General features: G+C 46.4%; 1 protein-coding gene across 1 annotated transcript in view; it reads left to right on the forward strand.

Annotated features, from left to right (window-relative positions):
* The window catches only part of LOC311111543 (cyclin-dependent kinase 14), a 90,832-nt gene that overhangs the window by 57,878 nt on the left and 15,408 nt on the right, over nucleotides 1–17,546 (forward strand). Inside the window, exons 6-7 of the mRNA XM_084154295.1 lie at nucleotides 1,794–1,888; nucleotides 4,888–4,950. Coding sequence (XP_084010421.1) covers nucleotides 1,794–1,888; nucleotides 4,888–4,950 — 158 coding nt within the window. The remainder of the gene's footprint in view (nucleotides 1–1,793; nucleotides 1,889–4,887; nucleotides 4,951–17,546) is intronic.

Here is a 17,546-nt window from a genome sequence, read left to right on the forward strand (position 1 = left end):
TCACTTCAGAGGGATGTTCTTGCCATGCGGTGCTTTCTCCTGGTCCCTGGCCGTGTGTCACAGCAGGTCAAGTTGTGTGAAGGCCGGCTAGCAGTCTTTGGTGTTCTAGCTAACTGGAGCTGAGTGGCTAGGAGGCTTGGAGGTTCCTGAATGTGAGGGTGGGTGTGAGAAATATGTGGCACACTCACCTCCACCTCCACAGGCAGAGCTGGGCTGGGCCTGGCTGGGCTGGAGCCTTGCTTCATTTAGATGAGAAAATTAGATGAGAAAACGATTCTGGCTGTTTGATCTGTGGGATCCTGGGCTGATGAACAGAGCTGAGAGCCATGCACCAGCCCCTCTTCACCCCTCCTCACCCCCCGCCCAGGCCTCCCTCCCTCCCTTCCTCCCCATCCCTCTCTCCCCCGGTGAGCGGATCAGAAAAGCACTTTGAAATTTAACTAATTCAACGATTACTGGGCCGAGATGCTCCCAGAGTGGAAACGTGGACAGAATAACAGGGCGGTGTTGAAAGCAATACCGACGCCCCTGAGAGAGGACCCAGGTGTGTGTTTGTGCGTGAGTGCATGCGTGCGTGCTTGCATACGTGTGCGCATCCGTGCATGTATGTGGGCATGCGTGTGTGTGTGAATTGGAACACACAATAACATTATCAACACAGTCAGTCTCTGTGTGTCAGGAGGTAGGGAGGGACTGGTGTATAGCCCATCTAGATCTTTACCTAAATTGGTACAGCAGCCTTTTGAGGTAGCTCCTGTCTATAGCACTAAGACAGATATGTGTGAGAGGAGCATTGCCTTTGATCTTTAGGGGTTTCAGTGCTTTAGGTGTTCATGCACAATGGCTCTGTGCTGTGTGCTTTGCTCTGCAGATCACGACGCCATAGGTTCTCTCTCTCCGTTGCCCTTGAAACAGAATTGCTGTTCGCTAAATTAATCACATTCGCAACAGTCTGAAAATCCCATTTAGGCTTCTCATAATAAAAACACACTTAATATGCCGCTCCGGCTCTCTGTTCTAAATGAAACCGTTCCCTGTGTTGTTTAGCTCTTAACGAGATAAGATTTCTGTCAAATGTTTGTTTGGCTCGGCCGTGGTGATTGTGTGGTGGGAGAGGAGCAGAAAGTCTTTGGTGGAGCCGTAGTGCCTCTGATCACATCTTTCAAACACATGAAAAGGCGTTGTTTGAAGTGTTCACTCCCTCCTCAGCTGCCAGTTGATACAGCGCAGCATGGCTCCTCCACCGAGGGTTTAGAGCGACGCTGACTATTACCACTAATTGCTCTGTTCACGCCTGGCCCGCTAGCTGACACAATAGACACAGAGCTTTGCCTCCCAAATAATGGGAGTGATGATCCCTCCCCAAGGCTTTGGCTTTCACTCTCTCTCTCTCTCTCTCTCTCTCTCTCTCTCTCTCTCTCTCTCTCTCTCTCTCTCTCTCTCTCTCTCTCTCTCTCTCTCTCTCTCTCTCTCTCTCTCTCTCTCTCTCTCTCTCTCTCTCTCTCTCTCTCTCATACTGTCAAAAAGTTGGTGGCAAACTGAAACCAGTTAGATAACTATTTCACCATAACTACATTGACTCCATTTTAAACCTTTCTGTTCTATTCTGTTCTATTCTATTCTAAATCGTACTACTGACTATTACTATTACCATCCACTATTCTATTATATTCTATTAGGCTATATTCTATTCTAGTCTTTTCTTTATCATATTGTAAATTAATGGTAATACTGATGGTAGTTTTGCATGTAACTGCTTCATCATGATAATACTGTATCCTGTGTTTTTCTAGCGTCTCTTCTGAAAGGTCTGAAGCACTCCAACATCGTGCTGCTCCATGACATCATCCACACCAAGGAAACCCTGACACTGGTCTTTGAGTATGTGGTGAGTGTTACAGCACCAACTGGATATGTTGCACAGAGCATCATGGGTACTGTAGTACATCATGTTACAGGGTTAGCTCAGTACAGGTCTTTGAGTATGTGGTGAGTGTTACAGCACCAACTGGATATGTTGCACAGAGCATCATGGGTACTGTAGTACATCATGTTACAGGGTTAGCTCAGTACAGGTCTTTGAGTATGTGGTGAGTGTTACAGCACCAACTGGATATGTTGCACAGAGCATCATGGGTACTGTAGTACATCATGTTACAGGGTTAGCTCAGTACAGGTCTTTGAGTATGTGGTGAGTGTTACAGCACCAACTGGATATGTTGCACAGAGCATCATGGGTACTGTAGTACATCATGTTACAGGGTTAGCTCAGTACAGGTCTTTGAGTATGTGGTGAGTGTTACAGCACCAACTGGATATGTTGCACAGAGCATCATGGGTACTGTAGTACATCATGTTACAGGGTTAGCTCAGTACAGGTCTTTGAGTATGTGGTGAGTGTTACAGCACCAACTGGATATGTGAGTCAGCAGAGGATCAATATATTTTATTTGTGTAAAATGTATTTTAATATGAAATTCAAAAAGCCCAAAAAGCCACAGTTTCATTCTAGAACTTGAATAACTAACTTGTTTAATGGTTTGATTAATTTGACCTCTCACTCTTCAGTTCATGACATTGATTTATTTAATCCCAGTCCAAAGAGGTATGAGCTCTGGCTAGTTTTACACACATATTTTTTGTTTATAAGATGGTTAAACGTTTAGTAATGTTTAGTCTTGCCTGTTAAAAACAGAACCCAAGCCTGGGTTATTTTCCCCCAGGCTTTGAACAGGAACAGTGATCTGAGTGCCATAGAATGGTGGCCTAACCACTAGTGGCATGGCAGCCTCATGCCCAGCTCTGAACCCAGCCCTGGCATCATGGAGGAACATTTTAATTGAGGGTTGCTGTTTCTGTAGGTTTCCATAGCACACATAAACAGGCATGTATACACGCTCGCACACATGCACACACACACACATGCACACACACACACACACACATGCACACACACATGCACACACACACACATGCTGTGGACAGCAATAGCAGCAGGAGTTCCCTCTCTCTGCTGTGGAGTAGTGTGGCCTGTTGTTACTGCTGACATATATGCATATGGATAACATACACTGATGAGGCTCAAACCAGCCAGAATACCAATCTCCAAACTCTAGGAGTAGTAAAGTCCCTGCTCAGCATTACTCCAATCGACCATATATGTAAATAGTTCAACCTCTTTGATGTTGATATGCAAAACAAGACCCGCTCCATGTTTGTTTTCATCCGTGCTGTGTGCTATGTGGCCTGGTGCAACATATCAAGAGCCAGCTCTGATACTGGACTGTATATACCATTGGTGCCCAGGGTGTCGATCGCGGTCGACCGGACGATCGCAAACTTCTTTCTAGTAGACCGCATAAAAGTTTTCAAAATGAATGCAATAAAAAGCTGGTTATAGGGATTCTAATGAGGATGCTCTCTGTCCTTAAAGTGTACGTTTTGATTACCTGGAGAACAGAGGTCAGACTGGATAGAGGGGTTGTGGAGGTCTTTCACTGCTGTTTCTCTGCTCCATGTGCAAATATAGGAGCTAACCAATTCCAAATATATATATATTCATCAAGTAGATACTGTCTGTAAGTGGACATGGTTAACAAGGATCTGTCTCCATAGCCTTTATTATGACAGACCACCCTTCTCTCACTGTGAATGTTGAACAGACAGAGTGGATAGCGTATATTTGACAGAAATGGGTAATGCAACACAGTGGATCTGTGTGTTGTCGTTGCTGTGGAGCCAGTTTCATGCTGTTCTATTCTGCTGTGTTCAGACCTGTAATTCCAAACTCTTTTATATACAGAAGGCTCCACACCAAGCCAAATCAATTCATTTTTCTCATCTAGCAGGTAATGACGATTGACAGGGAGTGAGCGGGACCGATAGAGAGAGAGAGGTAGAGAGAGGGAGAGAGATGAAATGGAGAGAAAGTGGGGGTGAGCAAGATATGGAGAGAGAGAGAGGGAAAGACAGAGAGAAATATAGAGAGAGGGAGGGAGAGAGAGAGAGTGAGAGCAGGTTTTGAGTAAGGTGGACAGGCATGGCTTGTTTCAGAGTCAGGTTGAATTATTCATGAAAGGAACACATTTATATCTGACGGTGTGAGGAGCAGCGGGGGTACGCAAATATCACCCAGCCCCTCGAGCTGTGGTGTGTGTGTCCGTCTGTCCGTGTGTGTGTGCCCCAGGTCTGCTGGAAGAATAAATCAGTGAAGTGCAGATCAGGGTAATTCCTCTTTTCTCCCGCCGTCGGACAGACAGACGACTCTGCTTACATACAGCGCTTAAAGACATACAGACAGTGTCACTCCCTCTCTCATCCCTCCACACAATCACATGAAGGGCTTTGTACCAAAGGTTCCCTCTGTGGATCATTCTGTTGATATAGACCGGATATCATTCATCCGCAGACGGGGGAGACATACTGGGGAATAAAATAAATGCTGCGACTGACGTCTGCTGCAATTTAATGATTGAGTTTGTGTCTCCAGCCTGGCACCATACTGATATTTTATCATGGACGGATGACAGTAGGTCAGAATTGCTTTGACTAGCAAGGGGAAAGCTATAAAAGCCAATAACGTTTTTCCATTAGCAGATTTTTCCATCCTCAAACCAAGCTCACATTCCAACCAAGGTACATTCAAGACTAGCATAACAATAAACAAAAAGCCAATATTCTCACTGCCAAGAACTTCTCTCTGCTGCTTTTGCTGTTCAAATAAATACCATAAAATACTGAACAGCATCAATACATTAATACTTCATTTTTCATATTGACTTATTTTTGGTTCATTGCAATGCATTGTAACTGTGATTAGATTTGGTGTTTTATGACTCTTTATTTAGACATATTATAATCAAACTGTCCTCTCTTTCTCCCTGACAGCACACAGATCTGTGCCAGTACATGGACAGGCACCCAGGAGGACTGCATCCAGACAATGTGAAGGTAAGACTGCTCTTCATTATCATTACTATATTACTACATTCAACTACACTGTCCTTAGCGTCATTAATCAAATCCTACAGTTTTTACAGTGACACTGCTGAGGAGTGATGCCCACTCACACATGGTTAGATAGTAGCAGTGTCCTGTAGGCTTGCTTAAATTACTTCAATAAAATATACAGTTGAGGAGTAACACACACTGTTAGAGTAGCAACGTTTTCCTGTGGCTCTGTGTAGAGGTGTGTTGAGGACGAGGAGAAGGTAGGGAGTGTGATGGAGTGAATGGGGCCATGGAGGATGGGCGGGATGGTGTGAAAGGGGGGTGTTGTGTAGAGTGGTCCTTTGAGAAGTGGGAGGGGGGTGAGATCAGGCAAAGTGGGTTATGTAACACTTCATACCTAATATTGTCACTAAGGATTTCCGTAAGTCATGTATTTATCCTGTTGACGACCGACGGCCTGCCTCATTGAAATGCATGTATTAATAATAAAGGATTATTCCCAGAGAGGGGTGTCGGGGGGAAAAACCTGCTTGCACCTCTTAATCTGTAAATCTGTAAAATATGTTGCATCCCAAATGGCACACTATTCCCCATATAGTGCACTATTTTTGACCAGAGCCCTATTGGCCCTAGTCAAAAATAGTGCACTATAAAGGGAATAGGTTGTAATTTGGGATGCAAACAGAGTCCCAGTTGAACGACAGGCCAGGACGTGTCCTCACTGTCAAGGGGTGCTGAAGGTGGGTGTGGTGCATGAATCAAGCGCAGGACGCAGAAGCTCAGTCCAAAAGACTTTAGTGCAATATTCACGTAGAAAATAAGCACAATAAGCCCGAAGGCGAAATAACGGCGCACACAGGCGTCAAACAAACGGCACACTAACATGTGCGAAAAACCTCTCCAAAACACTGGAGGGAAGTACGTAGCTCCAACACAAAACAGAAGAGCAATCACACACAAAGACAAACACACACAACGAGAACTAAATAGGACACTAACGAGGACTAACAAGACACAGGTGTACAACATCAAGACAAAACCAAACGAACATGAAACATAGATCGGTGGCAGCTAGTACTCCGGGGACGACGACCGCCGAAGCCTGCCCGAACCAGGAGGAGGAGCAGCCTCGGCCGAAACCGTGACAGTACCCCCCCCTTGACACCGAACGGTGTACGCCGGAGCCCCCTCGATGTCCAGTGGGGGCGGAGGAGTCTCCCCTATCTCATTGTCCTGGAGTGGACCAGCTACCACCGGCCTGAGAAGAGACACATGGAACGAGGGGTTAATATTCTTATACTCAACAGGTAGATGTAACCTATAACACACCTCGTTCAATCTTCTCAGGACTTTAAAGGGCCCCACAAACCGCCGACCCAGCTTCCGGCAGGGCAGGCGGAGGGGTAGGTTTCTGGTAGAGAGCCAGACTCGATCTCCTGGTGCGTACACCGGCCCCTCACTGCGGTGGAGATCGGCGCTCGCCTTGTGACGAAGGACGGCCCGCTGCAGGTGGACGTGGGCAGCGTTCCACGTCTCTTCCAAGCGCCTCATCCAATCATCCACCGCAGGGGCCTCGATCTGGCTCTGCTGCCAAGGTGCCAGAACCGGCTGGTAACCTAACACACATTGGAAGGGGGTTAGGTTGGTAGAGGAGTGGCGGAGAGAGTTCTGGGCCATCTCGGCCCAGGGAATGTACCGTGCCCACTCCTCCGGCCGGCCCTGGCAATACGACCTCAGAAACCTACCCACATCCTGGTTGACACGTTCTACCTGCCCGTTACTCTCCGGGTGGTACCCTGAGGTAAGGCTAACCGAGACCCCCAACCGTTCCATGAACGCTCTCCAAACACGGGAGGTAAACTGGGGGCCTCGATCAGACACTATATCCTCGGGTACCCCGTAATGCCGGAAGACGTGGGTAAATAGGGCCTCAGCGGTCTGTAGGGCAGTAGGAAGACCCGACATAGGGAGAAGACGACAGGCCTTAGAGAACCGGTCCACAACGACCAGGATGGTGGTATTCCCCTGAGAGAGGGGAAGGTCTGTCACAAAATCCACCGAGAGATGGGACCATGGTCGTTGTGGAACGGGCAGGGGTTGTAACTTACCCCTGGGCAGATGTCGGGGTGCCTTACACTGGGCGCACACCGAGCAGGAGGAGACATAAACCCTCACATCCCTAGCCAAAGTGGGCCACCAGTATTTAGTGCTAAGGCAATGCACTGTCCGGCCAATACCCGGATGTCCAGAGGAGGGTGACGTGTGAGCCCAGTAAATGAGTCAATCCCGAATCTCGAGCGGAACGTACTTCCGACCCTCAGGACACTGTGGAGGGCTGGGGTCGGTACGCAACGCTCGCTCGATTTCGGCATCGACCTCCCACACCACCGGTGCCACAAGGCAAGACTCCGGTAGTATGGGAGTAGGCTCAACGGACCTCTCCTCCGTGTCATACCGCCGGGACAGCGCATCTGCCTTACCATTCTGGGACCCAGGGATGTACGTGATTTTAAATACGAACCTGGTGAGAAACATACTCCATCGAGGCTGGCGAGGGTTCAGTCTCCTCGCTGCCCGGATGTACTCCAGGTTCCGATGGTCAGTCAAAATGAGGAAAGGGTGTTGAGCCCCCTCAAGCCAATGCCTCCACACCTTAAGGGCTTGAACTACAGCTAACAGCTCCCTGTCCCCAACGTCATAGTTACGCTCCGCCGGGCTGAGATTTTTTGAGTAAAAAGCACAGGGGCGGAGTTTAGGTGGCGTGCCGGACCGTTGAGCGAGAACGGCCCCTATACCAGCCTCAGACCTGAAAGGGTAATGCGGGATCCGGATGCGCGAGCACCGGAGCCGACGTAAACAGGTCCTTCAGTCTCCTAAAGGCCCTGTCCGCATCAGCTGACCACTGCAGGCGCACCGGACCCCCTTTCAGAAGGGACGTGATGGGAGCTGCCACCTGTCCAAAACCCCGGATAAACCTCCGGTAGTAATTCGCAAAGCCCAAGAACTGCTGCACCTCTTTTACAGTGGTTGGAGTTTGCCAATTACGCACAGCGGACACACGATCCACCTCCATTCTCACCCCTGACGCGGACAACCGATAACCCAAAAAGGAGACCGACTCCTGGAAAAACAGACATTTATCTGCCTTGACATATAGGTCGTGCTCCAACAGCCTCCTCAATACACGACGCACCAGGGTTATATGCTCGGCTCGGGTAGACGAGTACACCAGAATGTCATCAATGTACACGACCACCCCTTGTCCCTGCATATCCCGGAAAATGTCATCTACGAAGGATTGGAAGACTGATGGAGCATTCATCAACCCATATGGCATGACGAGATATTCGAAATGACCTGACGTGGTACTAAACGCTGTCTTCCATTCGTCGCCCTCCCTAATGCGCACCAAGTTATACGCGCTCCTGAGATCCAATTTTGTGAAAAACCGCGCTCCATGCAATGACTCTGTCATGGTCGCAATCAGAGGGAGTGGATAACTGTATTTCACAGTAATCTGATTGAGACCACGGTAATCAATGCACGGGCGCAACCCTCCATCTTTCTTCTTCACAAAAAAGAAGCTCGAGGAGGCGGGAGAAGTGGAGGGCCGAATGTATCCCTGTCTCAAAGATTCGGCTATGTAAGTCTCCATAGCTTTTCTCTCCTCTTGAGACAACGGATACACGTGGCTCCGTGGGAGCGCTGCTCCTGCCTGGAGATCAATCGCACAATCCCCCTGTCTATGAGGAGGCAACTGCGTCGCCCTAGTTTTACTAAACACGAGAGCTAAATCCCCATATTCAGGCGGAATGTGCAGTGCGGGCACTTGGTTTGGACTTTCCACCGAAGTCGCCCCCACGGAAACACCCAGACATCGCCCCTCGCACTGAGCAGACCACCCATCGAGAGCCCTCTGTTGCCACGAAATAGCAGGGTTATGGGTGCTTAACCAGGGAATTCCCAGCACCACTGGGTACGCAGGAGAGTCGATCAGATACAGCTGTATATTCTCTTCATGACCCCCCTGCGCACACATCCTAAGTGGTGCTGTGATCTCCCTAATCAACCCCGACCCCAACGGGCGGCTATCTAAGGCATGAACGGGAAAAGGTTTGTCAACAGGTAGGAGAGGGATCCCTAAATCTAAACAAAACTTCCGATCAACAAAATTCCCAGCTGCGCCTGAATCTACTAGCGCCTTATGCTGGGAATGAGGTGCAACCTGTGGAAAACACACAGGTATACAAAAGTGCGCAACAGAAAGCTCTGGGTAAGTGGGACGTCTACTCACCTGGGAGGCCCCCCCAGTGCGTGGCCTGTTGTCTTCTCCCCCGGAGAACCCTCCCCAGCACCTGGCCGCAGTGTGCCCTCCACGACCGCACTTGGTGCAGGAGACAGGCCCCCTCGGGCTCCTCCTCCTCCTTTCTCTAGCGCCGGCACCCCCGAGCTCCATAGGGCTCGGCTCGGAGGTGCCGGAGGGCGGACCCCCCTCGGGACGTCCACGGGTGGCCAGCAGGGTGTCCAGACGGATGGACATATCGACCAACTGGTCGAAGGTGAGATGGGTATCCCTGCAGGCCAACTCACGTTGAACGTCCTCCCGTAGGCTACATCGAAAATGGTCGATGAGGGCCTGTTCATTCCACCCTGCGTCCGCCGCTAGAGTCCGGAACTCTAGAGCAAACGCCTGTGCGCTCCTCCTCCCCTGTCTCAGGTGGACTAGACGCTCCCCCGCCGCTTTGCCCTCAGGTGGATGGTCGAACACGGCCTTGAAGCGGCGGGAGAACTCGGCGTAGGAGATGGTGTTGGCGTCCATCTTCCTCCACTCGGCGTTAGCCCACTCCAACGCCTTGCCCGTGAGACAGGAGATGAGGGCGGAAACGCTCTCGTGTCCCGAGGGCACCGGGTGTACAGTGGCCAGGTAGAGCTCCACCTGCAGGTGGAACCCCTGACACCCGGCAGCTGTTCCGTCATACGCCCTCGGGAGCGAGAGCCGAATCCCCCTGGGTTCCGGACCTGGGACTGGTGGACCGGCCGATGGGGTTGGCAGGGTAGGTGGAGGTGTGGGTACCCCGCTGGCCTCCCATCGGTGCAGGGTGTTGATGACGTCCTGTAGAGCGGTCCCCAGTTGTCGTATCTGGTCATCTTGGCCGCGAACATGCTCCTCGAGCGACTCAGGCGTAACTGCAGATCCTGCTGATTCCATGTTGGTGTGTGATTCTGTCAAGGGGTGCTGAAGGTGGGTGTGGTGCATGAATCAAGCGCAGGACGCAGAAGCTCAGTCCAAAAGACTTTAGTGCAATATTCACGTAGAAAATAAGCACAATAAGCCCGAAGGCGAAATAACGGCGCACACTGGCGTCAAACAAACGGCGCACTAACATGTGCGAAAAACCTCTCCAAAACACTGGAGGGAAGTACGTAGCTCCAACACAAAACAGAAGAGCAATCACACACAAAGACAAACACACACAACGAGAACTAAATAGGACACTAACGAGGACTAACAAGACACAGGTGTACAACATCAAGACAAAACCAAACGAACATGAAACATAGATCGGTGGCAGCTAGTACTCCGGGGACGACGACCGCCGAAGCCTGCCCGAACAAGGAGGAGGAGCAGCCTCGGCCGAAACCGTGACACTCACTGTATCGCCATGTAGCCTTTGTGAAATAATTTCCTCTGTGAAGTCTTAAGAGGGACTTTTATTTGTATATGAATGTGCTCTGACAATGACATTGTGATAAATGTTTCCTCTGTCAGAACTGGACTAGAAGGTAGAGTTAGAGAGAGAGACATAAAGAAATAGACAAAGACAGAGACAGAGACGGACATATGTCTGTTACACAAAGGGCCAGCAGCTAGTTTTAGCAATAATGCTCTCCATGGTGGGAGGACAGATGGAGAGGGAGGGAGGGAGAGAGAGAGAGAGAGAGAGAGAGAGAGAGAGAGAGAGAGAGAGAGAGAGAGAGAGAGAGAGAGAGAGAGAGAGAGAGAGAGAGAGAGAGAGAGAGAGAGAGAGAGAGAGAGAGAGAGAGAGAGAGAGAGACCAGAACACATCTTTCCCTGGTGGGAGGACAGACAGAGTACAGGAGGAGCTCTAATGACCTGGCAGCTGAAAGGAAAACAAACTGACTGTGTGGAGGCAGAGGCTATGTCCCAAATGGCACCCTATTCACTATGTAGTGCACTACTCTTGACCAGGCTCCATAAGGCTATGGTTAAAAGTAGTGCACTATATAGGGAATAGGGTCCCATTTGAGGCACAACTAGAGACCCAGACCTGGACCAATCATTAGAATCAGCAATCAAAAACCAAGATGGAGGCAGCATGTCGAGCCAATGGCATATTGAACTCTCCTGTTTGCCAATGTGCCGCTCTTCTGTGCTCTTGTGTGTCAAGAGCCAGAGACACTCCAGTATGTGTTAACTGTAAAATGGAGGGTATAATAGCTATATTTGTAACCAGTGAGGAGCAGAGTAGACAGACAATTTGCTGGAGGTTAATTCCCTTCATTACAGTGTCTCTGAATAACAGAGAAAGTGGCTTGTCCTCCTGTGTGTGTGTGTGTGTGTGTGTGTGTGTGTGTGTGTGTGTGTGTGTGTGTGTGTGTGTGTGTGTGTGTGTGGGTGGGTGGGTCTGTGTGTGTGTGTGGTGTGTGTGTGTGTCAATCAGATGACAGATCGGGTTTCAAATTGCTTTTGTTCCCTGGTTGAGGTTATTTCAGAAGAAACAGCCTCTGACTGAAGATACGTTGCTTCTATGAAGTGTGTGTGTGTTTGTGTGTGTGTGTGTTTGTCCTCCTGTTGAATAATCAGAGACATAAAAGCTATTAGAGTGTGTGCTGTCTGATGTGGCTGGATCACATTAGCATTAACGTAGCAGAAAACACTTGGACCTTCACTAGCTAATGCAATTATAAGTCAGCCTGCCCAGCAGAGAGAAGTGTGTGTGTGTTTGTGTTGTTTGGAGGCGTATCTTGTTACAGAACTCCTTCTGAGAGCAAAGTACAGAACATTTACCTTGACCCATACACTTGATTGATTACAGTGTTCTCCTTTCGTATTCTACCTATTATTTCATGTTCTGTATGACATCACCCAAAGCTGCAACAACCTCCCAGTCAGTGAAGCTCTTGATGTGATTATATCCAGTCAGCTGAATGGGGTTCTCTTAATGTGAGCCAAATAGATTGATGTGAAACTGACACCCCTGACAGTAGGGCTGGGCAATGTTGGCCAAAATGTCATATCATGGTATTTAAAAAAAATTGACGGTATGATGGTATTTGATGGTATTTTATGTTTTTGAATAATAAAAGTTATACATTTGCTTTATGGGTAGTGCGTGACCCTAGGGTGGCAACACATACAGTACATTCTAAGTGATTTCAATGGGTCTTTCTCCATTCTGATTGTTTTATACTGTTCAATTCAACTTCAACCAAAAATAATTTTCAGCATTTTCATCAATTTCTGCATTTCCTGCACTAATTTGAGATCATTTCCACACTGCCACGTAGGGTTACACGATATGGGCAAACAACCTCGGCCTTATTTCTAACCAAATGTTGCAATTGCGATTTGAGTTGTGATTTAGAGCAAAACACATGGGCAAACTGTTGGAATCATGGAAATAGAATGATTATTGTAATTATATAGTTAGAATATAATAGTGGACACTTTGAATACAGTGTTGTTTGACATGACAACGAATGAAAATGCCAGGGAGGAGTTAAGTGTTTCCTAGGGGACCCTATAATCTTTGGCTACATTGAATGTTTTCTCTTAGCTACTTCATGTAGCTAACATATTCATGCTTCACGTATTCCTCATTGATTTAGAAGATACTGTTGCACAAACAACATGCTGATTTAGTTCTACACCATCACTGGTATTATCAGGCTATATAGCTAATTACGTTTGATCTGACTCAGTACATTTATTAGCTAGCTAGCTAACAAGATTTAGGCCCAACTTGCTAAGAAAATACAAACTAGCTGTTGCAGACTGAACACAAGTGTCTCGTGGTCGAGGAACAACAAATGTGCTCCTTGAGTGACAGGGGGCGGGGCTATGTCTGGTGGAAAGCGGCATGGAGAGAGAGAGCGGAGAGAGATGACTCAAGTAGCGAAGTAAACTAAAAAAAATGGACGTTACACACGGCGTATCCCATTTAACAAACCAAACATTCAAATACTGTTATAGAAGGTAAATACCAGTATATCGTAAAATACGGTATATCGCCAAGCCCTACCTGGAAGGCATTGATTGACATTCACAATCCTATTTAAACAGCATGTAGTACAAGAAGAGCTACCCTCATTGCATTATTCCTCAATGTCAAGTGTAGTATCAATGTCAGGTGGAATATTGATAAATGAGGTTAGTATAATGTAACATCACAAAGGCCCATGTCTGAAAATGTTCAACAAACTCAACAAAGCACTACTCCTGAGTTCCCCCCCCCCTCCTCTCCCCCTCACCTCCGCTCCGCTCCTCTTCTCCTCTCCTCTCCCCCTCTCTGTGCCCTAATCATGTATGCAGATAATGCAGTAATGACATGCCACATTAAGACAGACAGTACTACCCAGATGGTTTCTGGGATAAACTACTACGGGGAACAGGGCGGTAGGGGAACAGTAGCTGGCAGATGGGAGCGTCACTGTCTTCTCAGCTCATTTAACATACTATCCTACCTCTCCTTCACTCACTGCTGGGCTAAACTCACTCCCCTGCATATAGTAAAGTGCTGCTTTCAGAGATTTCCTCAATGACTCCCAAGGTTGCCATTCAATTAAATACTTCATTTATTATCCCCTCAGGTACAATGAAGATTTAGAGGTTTGTGTTTCGAGGGGTTGGCTATGTCCATGATGTTGTGTTCAGCATGACTGCATGTGATTGGACTCTCATTCACTATTGATAGTGTTTGAATAAGTCATGTGAACACAAAATACATCTATTGGAATAACACATATTTTTGGGGCTTTTGTCTTTGCCCCAAATCAGTCAGTATGCATTGGAATTAGCCAATGATAACACATGCTTATAGCTTATAAAAAATACAAAATAAAATTGGCAACATGATAATATATACACATTTGTTTCCCCTTTGTTCTGTGTTTTTGTGTGCAAATATTCCATATGAATAAGAAATGTGTATAACCCATTATATGCTGTTAGTATGATGCATGGTCTCATACTGTAGTAAATGAATGGGAATATCAGACAATAGAGCCAGTCTGGAGTCTATTTCACTGGCAGATTACAGAGAATATCTGGACTCAGATGATGAAATCCACTGTTCTACTGGCCACACCTTATACTCTAAACCCATCTCTACATACAAATGTATTGCCATAGCTTTTCATTAAATCAAACAGTGTTAACTTTTCCATTTGAACACTGATGTAAAAGTTAAAGCAGAGGTATATAAAACAGACAAAACATTCAACAAATATACGAAGAGGCTATGATAACAGTTGGAAGTTGAGGTGCCGTGTACAGTGTGTAGGTACACACACACCAGTGGTGTAAAGTACTTAAGTAAAAATACTTTAAATTACTACTTAAGTCGTTTTTTTTGGGTATCTGTACATTACTTTAGTATTTATATTTTTGACAACTTTTACTTCACTACATTCCTCAAGAAATTTACTTTTTACTCCATACATTTTCCCTGCCCCCAAAAAGTACTCGGTACATTTCGAATGCTTAGCAGGACAGGAAAATTGTCCAATTCACACATTTATCAAGAGAACATCCCTGGTCATCCCTACTGCCTCTGATCTGGCAGATAGACTAAACACAAATGCTTCATTTGTAAATTATGTCTGAGTGTTGGAGCGTGCCTCTGGCTATCTGTAAATAAAAAAATTAAACAATTGTGTTGTCTGGTTTTCTTAATATAAGGAATGTGAAATGATTTATACTTTTACTTTTACTTTGATACTTAAGTATATTTAAAACCAAATACTTTTAGACTTTTACTCAATTAGTATTTTACTGGGTGACTTTCACTTTTACTTGAGTCATTTTCTATTAAGGTACAGTAGCTTTACTTTTACTCAAGTATGACAATTGGGTAATTTTTCCACCACTGGCACACACACACACACACACACACACACATCCACAGCCAGACAAACACACACACACAGGCCAGGGTTGGCAGTCAATTCAGGAAGTAAATTTAACCCCTTACACTTATGGAAATTGGCCTATGTGGATAGGGCCAAATTGAAATGTTTCTAACAGAAGAACTATAAAAAATTACATATGCATGACCATGGTAGCAATTGAAAGATAATATTTTGGAGATTATGTGAGCACAACAGTTCACCTGACACAAGAATGAATCCAAACATTACACTGTTGATTTTATGTGCAGTTTACATTTACTGTAATTTTTCAAAGCAATTGTCAATAACGAAATCTGAAAATACTCTGGATACATTCAATAACATAATAAGAATAATCATTGACATGTTGGAGTAGGTCCAAGATAAGAAAAAACGATTACAAGGGTTTGAGTGAGAGGTCTAACTTGTTTCTCCAAGTGGCCACACACCTCTCCAAACTGTGCACAGTTCCTAAGTCTTTCCATGCACTTTTATGACTCAAGGAAAGCGCCTTCAATTATAAGGTGCTGTTTTGAGCTCTCCTAGCTTTGCCATTGAGCAACTGAAGCAAGCACACTTGTAGTGCATCCCCACCATCACACAATTACTGTTGTTGTTTATGCAATCCAAAACCTTTCCATTAAAATCACAATCTAGGTCAGGTGGGTATCATTTTAAAGCTTATTCTATTATCAACATGACTAGCTAAATTATAAAATACGATCTTACAGTGTTAGGCTTTCAAAAGGCACTTCAGACAAACAGATTGTAATTTTGGTGCGCATAGAATCATTACAATACGACAAACATAGGCTCATTCTGTTCAGGACAATCCAGGGTATATCCCATGTCATCCTTGTAACTGTTGCTCAAAGATAGCGATCATAAACATTGATACTGTAAATTACATGGGTTTTCAAATATGGAAATGCGAAGTGCACATTTGGAGTCGGGTGTGTGGTTTGCTTGTATGACATCAAAGCAGTATTTATTATAATCCACAATGTCTCATCTTTCAGAACACATCAACTCCTCTTGATTTACAGCATTTCACTCACTCAGACAAATGTGCAAAAGTTGCCCAATTAGCGGGAAGGATGGGGGCATCTTCTTGTCACGCGCAGTGCTCAAGTTTATAACGGCTGTCAGTCAAAACCCAATCAGCGCTGTGAAGCGGAGAGCCTGAGCTCTAACGTCATGTATAGCATGTTACTGTACAGCCACTGCATTCCAATTTAAGCACTTCAATGACAAAATCTGCCATTTTCAACCCACATACGGGATGACACCTACACACACACACACACACACACACTGCAATTAGTACACAGCACAACTAATGATTCATTATGTTCCTAACACCCTGGTCCACGGTTACTACCCTTTCCCAGGGTCGTTGTCTACTAATTACTGCAGTCCATTGCCAATGAGTGAATGCATTGTGAAGCTGTTTCTTGATGGGAATATCTATACCCTCATAAGAAGAGGTTGTCTCTTTCTATTTGTTCATGGTTAGTGTCTAAAATCCCTCTCTCCTAATTCCTCTCACCATCCTATAATTATGTATCATTCGTCCGCTGTGCGGTGGAAGTCCCTGGAGGGGTGAGGAGGTGGGGTGAGACTATTGATGTTCTGGGGAGCGGGCGGCTGGCTGCTGTTGACTTTCCAGCAAGGCAGCTTAAACTCTGCATCCCCTCACCTCCTCTGCTTCATCCCACTCTCACTGCCGACCCTGTTCTCTTCTCTCTTTCTCTGTACCTGACTTTCTTTCTTTTCATGCCTCTGCCGTTGGAGACCATTCTCTCTCTCTGTCTGGTTCTCTCTCTCACCACTTCTCTTTCTCTATATGTCTCCAGCAAATTGTCTGTCTACTCTGCTCCTCACTGGTTACAAATATAGCTATTATACCCTCCATTTTACAGTTAACACATACTGGAGTGTCTCTGGCTCTTGACACACAAGAGCACAGAAGAGCGGCACATTGGCAAACAGGAGAGTTCAATATGCCATTGGCTCGACATGCTGCCTCCATCTTGGTTTTTGATTGCTGATTCTAATGATTGGTCCAGGTCTGGGTCTCTAGTTGTGCCTCAAATGGGACCCTATTCCCTATATAGTGCACTACTTTTAACCATAGCCTTATGGAGCCTGGTCAAGAGTAGTGCACTACATAGTGAATAGGGTGCCATTTGGGACATAGCCTCTGCCTCCACACAGTCAGTTTGTTTTCCTTTCAGCTGCCAGGTCATTAGAGCTCCTCCTGTACTCTGTCTGTCCTCCCACCAGGGAAAGATGTGTTCTGGTCTCTCTCTCTCTCTCTCTCTCTCTCTCTCTCTCTCTCTCTCTCTCTCTCTCTCTCTCTCTCTCTCTCTCTCTCTCTCTCTCCTCTCTCTCTCTCTCTCTCTCTCTCTCTCGCTCCCTCTCTCCCTCTCTCTCCTAATAACTCTAGCGATGCCTTTAGCATT

This window comes from Coregonus lavaretus (genome assembly GCF_964263955.1).
Source record: "Coregonus lavaretus genome assembly, chromosome: 3".
Taxonomy (NCBI): Eukaryota; Metazoa; Chordata; class Actinopteri; order Salmoniformes; family Salmonidae; genus Coregonus; species Coregonus lavaretus.